General features: G+C 42.5%; 1 protein-coding gene across 21 annotated transcripts in view; it reads right to left on the bottom strand.

Annotated features, from left to right (window-relative positions):
• camk2b1 (calcium/calmodulin-dependent protein kinase (CaM kinase) II beta 1) overlaps positions 1-10572 on the bottom strand; it is a 61676-nt gene that overhangs the window by 5294 nt on the left and 45810 nt on the right. For 5 of the 21 annotated variants that reach the window (XM_026320803.1, XM_026320805.1, XM_026320824.1 and 2 more), the window contains 8 exons: positions 9536-9580; positions 6873-6921; positions 3413-3502; positions 2642-2785; positions 1547-1723; positions 759-834; positions 564-658; positions 37-270 (listed from right to left, as the gene is read on the bottom strand). In XM_026320803.1, the coding sequence (XP_026176588.1) occupies positions 38-270; positions 564-658; positions 759-834; positions 1547-1723; positions 2642-2785; positions 3413-3502; positions 6873-6921; positions 9536-9580 (909 nt within the window). In that variant the 3' untranslated portion in view covers position 37. Of the gene's footprint in view, positions 1-36; positions 271-563; positions 659-758; positions 835-1546; positions 1724-2641; positions 2786-3412; positions 3503-6872; positions 6922-9535; positions 9581-10572 lie in introns of those variants that run through there. The other 16 variants (XM_026320806.1, XM_026320810.1, XM_026320807.1 and 13 more) reach the window with 7 other exon arrangements.

The raw sequence follows: 10572 nt of genomic DNA, 5'->3' as shown, positions 1-10572 counted from the left end.
GAGGAACATCCTGTGCTGTCAGTTCTTGCTCCGTACCTCACTGGAGCGGTGCAGCTGGTGCGCCTGAGCAGTGGAAGTGGATGTTCTGCCACTTGCTGTCTCTGCGATGCCACACGCGAGTTTCCTCTGACTGGCTGGACCGCGGTCGACCCTGGCTGTCAACAAACTGAGTCAGGCGGATGTAAGCGATGCACGCCGCGTCCTCTCCGATCAGGTGCACATGGGGGTTCAGGATGGTCGTGTGGATGGGCTTGTTGTTCTTAGCCAAAACTGAACACAACCAAGACAACACAACAATAATGACAGGACTACTTCTAATTTCACTGGACTTCACATATAAACTACAGCATGAACTGTCTGACATCTGAAACCAACAACAGACCACATTGGTCTTTTCAGGCCCTATTTTTTAAATTTAGACAAACCAGCTGAGTATGTTCACACTAAAACTAAATATTACCAATATAAAACAATTAGAATCAAGATCAGAAAATAAACAGTAATTAAAAATGCTTCAAAGCAAAATGGCAACAGCATCACAACAACCTGTCTATGGATCTTACGGTTCTCAAAGTAAAATCTGTGGAAATCCATCCCCTCCACCAGGTTTCCCAGCGCCTCTGGCTCAAATGAAGTCAGCCCTGGGTCGCAGATTTTACTGAGGAGCAAAGCGCACGTTAATAACATGTTAATGGAGCCAAGCATTAACTTTAACCTATGCACACACTACACTACTACACACAAAAACGCAGACTCACGCATATGCCTCAAAGTCTCCGTTGTTGATGGCCTCTATCAGCTGCTCAGTGATCTTGATGATTTCTTGTTTGCGTGCTGCAGAGGACAGTAGGAGCAGAAGTTAGTCACAGGTCATGGCAACAGCAGTTAGTTCTTAAAATGTTTTATTCATTAAGACGACAACACAGTGCTCAGACAGAGGCAGTTTGACCCCAACTTACATACACAGAAACATTTGTCATTTATATAAGTAGCTTCAGGGTGAAATTTATTTTAATTGAAGCTTGAAATAACTACAGATAAATTCATGCTTTTGGACATGGGGACAAAGTCTGAAAAGATTGTTTCTATATATATTTATACTCTGTAGATAAAAGTATCATCTGTAGATCTGTAGATGTTGAAAAATAGAAATTAAACATTTACACTTGTAAAACAGAGGCTTTGCTCATCATATGATCCTGAACAACTGTCAAACACACTGTAATATGAGCACACATAAGCATCTTAGTTCACTCCAAACTATGTCACGTTTGCATTTAAAGACCTCACAACAGCCAAAAGCACCAAACGCTTTAGAAATCCAGTTGGCAGAGCACAGAGGAGGTTAATACAGCTCAGCAACAAGAAGCACACTCACATTCAATGTCCAACACAGATAAGAAAAAGAGCAGTTCAACAGAATGTACTTTGCTCTGTGCACATGGCTGCCTGCTCACAACAGGCCTGCACTGACACTCAAACACATCATTAAGCCTTTGACTGTCTACCGTGCCTGGGGTCGGGGTGGGTCATGCTTGGTACTCACTCTGGGAGGTAGACATGGAGGGGCTGGATGGGGGGTGAGGGGGAGGTGGGGAAGTAGTGTGTGCAGGTGGTGGGGTAGGCTTGGTGCTAGATGCCGGCGCCGGTGCGGCATCACCTTCCGGTGCAGGGGCCGCCGGCACCCTGCGAACGCTGCTTACCAAGTCTGTGAGCCGAGACACTGATTGCCGTCCAGGCAGGATTGTTGGATGAGTGGATGGGTGATGGGTGGAGGTGGAGGAATGTACAAGAACAGATTAGAAACAGGGAGGAAGGGAACAGGTAGAGAATAAAAGAATGAAGAAATAATGTACCTTTACGTATCAACGTATATTTTATAAAAACTATAATTTACAGCACGCAGATGGTACTATTCTGTTTAATAAAAGTGTGGCACTCAGGCCCACTCACTCCTAATAAATATGGAGTTCCAGATGTATAAAAAAACAGAGGATAAAGGCTCAGTACTTCACTGCATCAGCTTGGCAGGGTACATGAAGCAGGTGTAAACACTGCATTTGTTTGGAGCTATATATAAGTATTTACGGCAGCAGGACAGTGTATGTGGGACTGACTCAAAATAAACTACAGTGCCCACGTTCATTGCAATGAAGGAACATACCACCCACTGCAACAGTGTGGCTCATTGTTTTGTTTTTAACACTTTTTGGACAACAATGAAGCTTTATAGCACAAAAACATAAACATTACCAGGCTGATAAACATTACCAATGTGTTTCTGCAGGTGAAGGGCGTTTTATCTCCATTTTAATCATCTGAATCATACCAATTCTCTTTTCACTTAAGAGGTTTGGTCCACAAGAACCTTTTTAAAAACTCTGACAAAATCTTGAAAGGATTTCTGGTGCAGCCAGAAGTAATCATTAAAAAAAGAGGGTGATCTATGCAGAGCAAAGGCATAAGCTCCTTTTACTCTTCTACCAGAAATGGCACATGAACAGAATCAGTCCATCTTTTAATGCATCATCATGGTGTTGGGACAGAGAACGTGGGGATGCTAATTTTTAACTCATACAGTCACTTTTTTATTCGTCTCAGTGGCTGTCTGCTGTAGATCTGTTTGCTCTTTTCTACTTACTCTGCATGGGGACAACAGGGGTGTGTGGAGGTGAGGGGGCGGAGAGGGCAGCGGGAGGCGGAGTACTGGATCTCCCTTCCCCGTCGCCTACGGGCCCTGAACCCCTGCGCACTGAGCCCAGCAGGTCAGCAAACTTTGCGGCAGCTGAGTTTAGGAGGAAGGAAGGGACACGGAGACTTAAATGGAAGGCTGACCACATCACTGTGGCCACTCAGGTGAACAACCTTCATCTTGGACAGCACTAAGACAGGTACATCCAGGCAAATGTGAAAAAAAGGAGAGATCTATCAAACATAAACAGTGAAGTCTTGTGCTGCTGGATGTGTCATAGGGCACTCCAGGATGAAGCCTTACTCAGACAAAGATGATGAAGAGGAAACTTCATGCTTAGAGACATTAGAAAAAATATGTTAATGCACATATTGTCATGGATGAACTGTGTAGCTATTCCACTTATGTCCACAGGATGGAGACAACAAGTTATTCTAAACACGTGGCGTTGGTGGAACAGGGGGAGGATGGAATAGTAGAGGAGTACAAATACTACAAAACATCTCTGTTTTTTCACAATGGATTGTTTGTTACTGTGTGTCTGAAAGTAAGATGGAGGAATGGTGCTGACTAATACCCAGTCTGGGTACTTTAGGGATTTATTGGCAGCAGATGGATACTTGTAACATGCAGGGCTAAAAGGATTCAAGGTGATTTGCTAGTAGAACTGAATGTGCGTGCTACTGTACAGGCTGCGTTTGGCGGGCCATGCTGACTTACAGGACACAGCAGCTGGAGAGCCCTGAGCGCTATCAGGCTGGGAGCTTGTGCTGGACTGCGCCTTAAGCGAGCTGCTGTCTAAGCTCTTCCCTGATAACATACACACACACACACACACGCACACAGAATGAGAGCAGACACACATGTTTGCAGAGACATGATGAGCAGCTACACAAAAACACATCACTATGGGGAGTGATGGGCGGAGCAGATAAATACAAGATGATAAACCCAGTTGGCCTGTTCTCGCTCTGAGAAATTACAGCTACTTTTTACACCAGATCTCATTGAAAAAGAAAAAAAAAAACAAAACAGTATTTTCCTCGTTATCTCGGTTAATGGCTCCATTTCAGCAGGATTTAGAACTGCGCTGCTGCTACATGTGAGGTTTTACTGAGACTTTAATGAGAGTCTTGCCAGTGAACAGAGAATGGATGATGACAATGGTGATGGCCACGATAATGAGAGAGTTGGATGTTACTCATTACGGCTCATCTGTTTAATCAGCTGGCACCCAGGGAAATGCAACACATGAATACTCATTGACAAACAGAGGGAAGGAAAATGTCTCTGCAGGAAAAAATGTACAGTGTGAGGCTGGAAGGAGGGAAAAGAGAAACAGGAATTTTTCAGGTATAATGCCACATAACTAGAGGTATGACAGCACCTTCTCAAACATGAGCAAATTAAACTCACAGACCAACAAACAATCCTTGACATTTCCATCAATAAATGTCATTTCTCCTCCCAAAGTTGCAAAAGCAACAGGAAATCAAAGGCAAAAGGATGTCTCGGAACGGGCCACGCTGTTTGACTGACAGGTGAATCCTTGAAATGTAGTGCAGAAACATCCCAGAGATTAGCACTTCACCCCACAGACGTCACAATAATAAAAACCTCAGGCTTAGCAATTTAACACCAAGTAATCCTAGAAATTATAACTCATGGAGAAATTATCACCTGTACAACAAAACTGTAGGTTAATACCTTACAACACCAGATAGTCATCAGAAAACTAAATTTAATATATTCTCTACTATAAATATATAAAGTAACAGTGTTCGGATGCTCCAAGCGCCAGCACAGGTGTTGTGTTACGGCCCAGCTGTCGAGCACTCACTGACCTAACAAGCTCCTAAAAGGCCAACATGACAAAAACCTGCTCCGACCAGCACGACCCCCCTTCCTCCCGCACTCACCTGGCTCTTGTAGTTTTCCCTGGCGCTAACTGTGCTATCTGCCGGATTGTATCTTAAGAGTCTTAAAACTGCTGTGTGAGACTAATACTATCCAAGGGTGGCGCTAGCAGAGCGGTGTGTCTTTTACGCCTCCCTGGGCACGCTGTCTCTGTTTCCTGCCACCAGGGATAAATTTAGACACCTTCCCCTTTTGCCCCAGCCCCCTTCCCAAGGTGCCCTTGCCCTCTCCACTCCTCCCATAGGGGTGGGGTGGTGGGGCTCCAATTCAGGCTCTTGAAAGGGCGGATTGCTTTCACTGTGTGTAGGGAGAGTACAGTATGGCCTGGAACTACAGTAAAAGGATTTTTAGGTGATGTCATGCTCCTTTGGGCTACACTACTGCCATCAAGGATCAGTTTCTTAATTTTTAACATGTAACGTTGTGAAGTTTGATAAGTCTGATATTTTATGACATTTTCAGACATAGTAGGTGAAATGGAAATATGTCTTTTCCAGGCTAAGGCACAGTGAACAAACTCTAATGTGACTCTGGTAGGTTGATGGAAATTGTGTTTCTCAGTTAGTTAGTGCATAACAATGTCTTCATATTATTTGAAAGATGGGAGCTAATAGTCAGACAAAGAAACCCATTAGGTAATGCTGTTATTTTTTCTCTGCTACATTTACTGCCCAATCATCATTCTTGTTAAGTTGGCAAGAGTGAATAATAAAACAAATTTTTCCCTGATATCAAGTAGATTTACTTTATCTAAAGTCTTTACTGTGCTTGATAATGCAGTAGTAGATAATTTTCTTGCAGACATACATGATGGTTGTGCCATGTTTGCTGGATAATTTGAGACATAGCAGCAAAACCTCTTCAGGGAGGAGAGATGGAAGTGCACATTCTGTTCTGTAATGTTGGCAGTGGAAATGATACATTCATGACCCGATTTAGACACGTTGTGCTCAGCTCGGATGTGGAGAACTGGAGGATTTGTGATTGTAGGCAGAGACAGAACCCATGGATTCACTCACAAAAACTTACAGTCAAAGCCACACAACACACACACATTCATTCAGAAAAAGCCAAATCAAAAGCACTTAGAATGTATTTGCTGATATGTGCGATACTCCCCACACAGTAATTTCACAATTCCAGCCACAAGCAACACATACACACTCACACAACACAAATATACAACACAGCAAGCTGAGACCCAACACTTGCATGTTGGTATTTTAGAGGTGCGCCTTTCTCAGTACTAAGATTTCAGCCAAACGCCAACACTTTGGAGAACGCCAAACCACAACAGCACCACAAGGCCTCTTACATTTCACAGCCCCTCCACCATGTCTCAGACACACTCTCACACACAAAAACACACAAGCATCATGTCAGCCTTTCTAAAAAACCAGCAGAGAGGAGCAATACGGCCAAGCTCCATAAGGGGTCAGTAAGAGGTCAGATATCAGCTGGTTGATGCCTGGTGACTAAATTAGAGTCACACTTATGCCATCCATATCACACATGAAGTATTTATAAGTATAGTTATTAAGAATCCCAATGATGTAGGTGTCCACACATACTGATAATACAGAACATATCAGAAGAATTAAACTGCACCACTAACAGGCCAATAGAAAGACAAAACCAGCCATAAGACAAAAGTTTTTCAATAGCTGTGATAAAAAGTCTAATAACCATGACGCTCATGCGAAGCAGAGCACCAGCTGACAGGTTGCAGCACTCTTTAGCACTTTTTGTATGCTCTCTTGATTGTCAGAACGTTTTTACAGCAATTTCTGATCTTTTAAAAATTACAGCAACTGTGCCCACTTTCATAAAGACAGAGCCATTGAAGTCAACACGTATGTCGGTGAAAAAGAGCAGCTTTCACTACAAGGAGAATTCAAGAATCCATTTTGCCATTGTAACAGAAGGGTCATAGCAGAGCTTGTCAAAATTAGAACGCTAAAAACTTAAGGGCAGCTGAAAGGCAATCGGCCAAACCTCCACAGTTTCTCTTCGAGTGTGCTTTCTACAAGTTGTCATGCACTCAATTTTAACTTGTCTGCCTCGTGACATTTACAGCATAGAAATTGTAGCTGCAGCAAAAACAACTGCATCAATCCAATAGAAAGGTCAAGTGATGATCCAAAATTTGTCAAGTTCCCAGAAGGATTCTGGGCCTTTTATTTGCAGCACACAGTTCAGTACGTGACTTTTCTGAGCTTTGGCGTATGTTACTTTATTCATTTTTTTTACTTTGTAGTCTTACCTTTCACATCCTCATCCTCCACTGTGGTGTTGCTGCTGTCTGATGATTCCTGGAGAGCAGAGATGGACAGTCAGTTTGGGTTTGCACAGAAGTGTGGACAAACAGGTGAACACACATGAAGATACGAAGACACAAGCGTGATAAATAGCCTGGATTTACAAAGTTAGACCTTGAGCCAGCAGGGAGCACATTCCTGTGTTGCCATGTCATGTCTTCAAAATCCAAACATTTCAAAGACCAAACAAGAGCAAAAATGTTGTTCAGTGCTGTTAATGTGTCAGTGAAAACCAACCTCTGATAAAACAGTCAATTCATGCCACCAAACTGACCAGCTTAGCCCAATTTGCCACCTTGTCAACAGTGATTTTTTTATCTTCAGCCGTAAAACTTTTTTTTTTCCTTCTAGTCCAGACAAAGCTGCCTCTGCTTCATCCTCAGTGTGTGCATGTGTGTGTGTGTGTGCATCACACCATGTGGACCAATGACGTCTTCCCACCACAGGGTGCTCTTGTCTCTTGTGGAAACTGACAGAAACTCAACGGGGGTTATTTCACAATAAAAAACAAGAGAATGGTTTATCATGGGGCAAAATACATCCATGTACCAGCTCGGCTGCCTTTCTCTTCAGGCTTCTCCTCAGAGGAAAAGTAAGCATCTAATTTCCAATTAGCAGATTAAATGGGTCTAAATTCCCCTGCATGTAGAAGAGAGAGACTCAGTGACCTCATTATAGGTACACACGTGTACGAACAGCATCACGAGCACAAAGTGATTTCATGGCCTTTTAAAGAGGAGCTGGTGACCTGAGAATAAAAGAGCGAAGAGAAAAGCGTGTGTGTGCATGAGTGAGAATGGTGGCAAGCACTTTTAAATAATAAAAGTATAATTAAAAGTGTGATTACACCTACAGTTTGTTTTCTTTGGTCTGAATCACAGAAAACTTTTCTTTTTAACATTTTCTATATTAGTCATTTTGTTTCATTCTGACATATTACAGGCCAGCTAGGGCTTGTGAAACATAACCTATGTAATTATGATCTGCTTGTTTGTGCACTCTGTAATTTACCTCTCACATGTTTTCAGCATATTCATTTCTCAGCCCATATATTAAAGCTCATTCAATCGTGTTGTGTCTCGTGGTGTCATGCCAAGATATCCAAGTGTCACAGCCCACTGTCATATGTTGAAATTTGTTTACTTGTACCAATGAAAACTCAGACTGTTTCTTGCACAAAGTTGATATTGCATGCTCACAAAGTTTAAAATAGATTGTTCTCACCTGCCCAGACAGACTGAACTAAATGAGGGTGAGCTTTAGGGGTCAAGCAAGCTGCTTGAAACCATCCTGGTGTGTATTGAAGCAGAATTTGTCCCAGATACTTTCAGTGCTTTGCTGCATAGCCTCTATTTGGGCTCTGAGACTTGCTGCTGTAAATTCAAAGCCATGCACTTCACTCTGACCCAAAAACTGATGCAAAGGTCACACTGTGGTGAAGATTCCCCTTTAGCTTTATGCATCACAACTCAGCAAAAAAAACAACGCGAGCAAATACACACATGGGTATAATGAATGTTTGGTCATAGGTATGAGGAAGGGAAAAAGTCATGCAGGTTCATGCACAACCTCAAAACACACACACTGGGACACTAACTGTGGCAAGTGCACTCATCAAGCTATGTGAAAGGGTAGAAATATGCACCCAAATGTCAATTCCAATAATTACAGAACAAAATTACACATAAAAACTAGACAGTCAGAGCTCATCGACACCTACAGTTAAGTTCTATGATCTAGTAAAAGGTGTTTTACACATAAAATAATTAGTGCCCATAAAGGCCTGAAGAGGAAGAAGCATGTAACTGGATGATGCTGGGCATTAAAATATTTGAAGGAAATGGTCCTACTTGAATTATCTCATTATATATTCTTCTTATATTCTGCCCCATAAATCACATAATAAATCACATGAACACAGTGTTGCTCAATGGGACGTTGGTTAACAAGGTCAGCAACAGTCACAATCACATCCACACCACGTTCTTCTCATCATGGAAAGTCACTTGTCTGGGGTCTGTTGCAGAAAGCAGGTTTGGTGAAAGTTGGCTGACTCTGAGTTGAGGGAAACTCTGGGTTTTACTGTGGTACCTAACCTGGTCACTGGCAGGTTATACTCATCAGACACTGAGTCCTCCCCTCCTGCTAAGTCTGAAGGAGCTGTCATTTCATCTTCTTATTCAATTAGGCTCTATCAGAGTGCATGTTCTGCCTGTTCATGTTTGGGTCAGATTATATGGTCTCAATCATCATCTTTGTTCTTTGTTCCCATCAGGTTACAGCTGAATAAAGAGATTTAAAAATGCACTGGAGCTTCATTGATGTTCCAAGAACACACAAAGTGGACTGAGCTGACTCTGATCAGCTCTTCTGGAACTGACAAGTCAAGTTTCCCACCTCAGCATTGACCAGAGTTTTGAGTGATGTTCAGTGTTTGTTAAATATGCTTTCTGGGACTGGACCCTGGGGAGTATAATCTTAAGCAACACACACACCTACCCATCATATGCATTAGTAAAAGAGGAATCAAAAGGCAGGAGAAGATGAGGAAGCGGAGGATAGTGACAAAGAAGGATAAAGAGTGGGTCAGGACTGGTGTGATGTATACCTTTGTCCCGTCCACTGGATTATGGATGACGGTTGTCTGAGGCTCCTGGAGGAAGAGGAGGATAAGAAGGAGGGCAGATGGAGGAGCATGAAATAAACGAGAGAAAGGAGAGAAAAAGGGGAAAGAGAGGGAGGAAAAGGAAGAGAAGAGATTTGATATAAAAGTTGACAGAGGTGGACAAGTGTAAAAATGGACAAAGAGGAAGAAAGAGAGTGACTTGAATGTTGGATGATGAGAACGTGCTTGTTAAGGTTGAGAGATGAGAGAGGGAAGAATCCTCCAAGGCGAGAGAGTGGGTGGATGAGCTGAAAACTGTAATTTGTCAGTTCTGTTCTCTGCACATGCAGAGCAACACACACACGCGCGCACCAAACACACACACGCACAAAATACAAACAGTACTGAAATTCAGGGTGTAGTGAATACCATCAGTACTCACACAACTGGCCATGCACACACATAATTCACACATCACTACAGTCATTACGCAGCCTCAGAAATGGGAAAGCAGAAAGCTGCACTCACAACTGCACATTTTATTTCACCTTAGTTCAACCAGAGATTTTGCTGAACATGGATACTTGTTACTGATGCACTGCCCTGTCATGCATTCATAATCCTACAATACATAATGCAAGTATGCAGAAAATCAAGAGAACTGTAAAATGAAAAGGATAAACAACTGAAGAGAAGCTCATACAATGTCAATGACACACACTCTGACATAGATAAACATTAACTTCAATATTAAAAGGCCTTGGCACACACAGTAAACAGATGTCTGATGCCCCACAAGATGAAAACAGGTCATTGTGCTCCTCTAACTCCTCTTAACACAAGGGGCAAATGTTGCCAGTCAGACACTGGCATCATCACAATATCTCTTTCTAAAAATCTGAAATGACTCAGGGGCCCCTCAAAATGAAAATCTTAACTTTTTTTTAGCCACTGCTTAGAAACTATCTGACTGCTAAAGCTAAGCTATAATTTCCACGCAGAGCCCAGTAAAGCACAGAAAAGAACTGTTTTCCTTCTTG

Source organism: Mastacembelus armatus, chromosome 9, assembly GCF_900324485.2.
Source record: "Mastacembelus armatus chromosome 9, fMasArm1.2, whole genome shotgun sequence".
NCBI classification, from domain to species: Eukaryota; Metazoa; Chordata; class Actinopteri; order Synbranchiformes; family Mastacembelidae; genus Mastacembelus; species Mastacembelus armatus.
The sequence above is the reverse complement of the archived record's forward strand: the minus strand, read 5'-3'. Positions and strand labels throughout refer to the sequence as shown.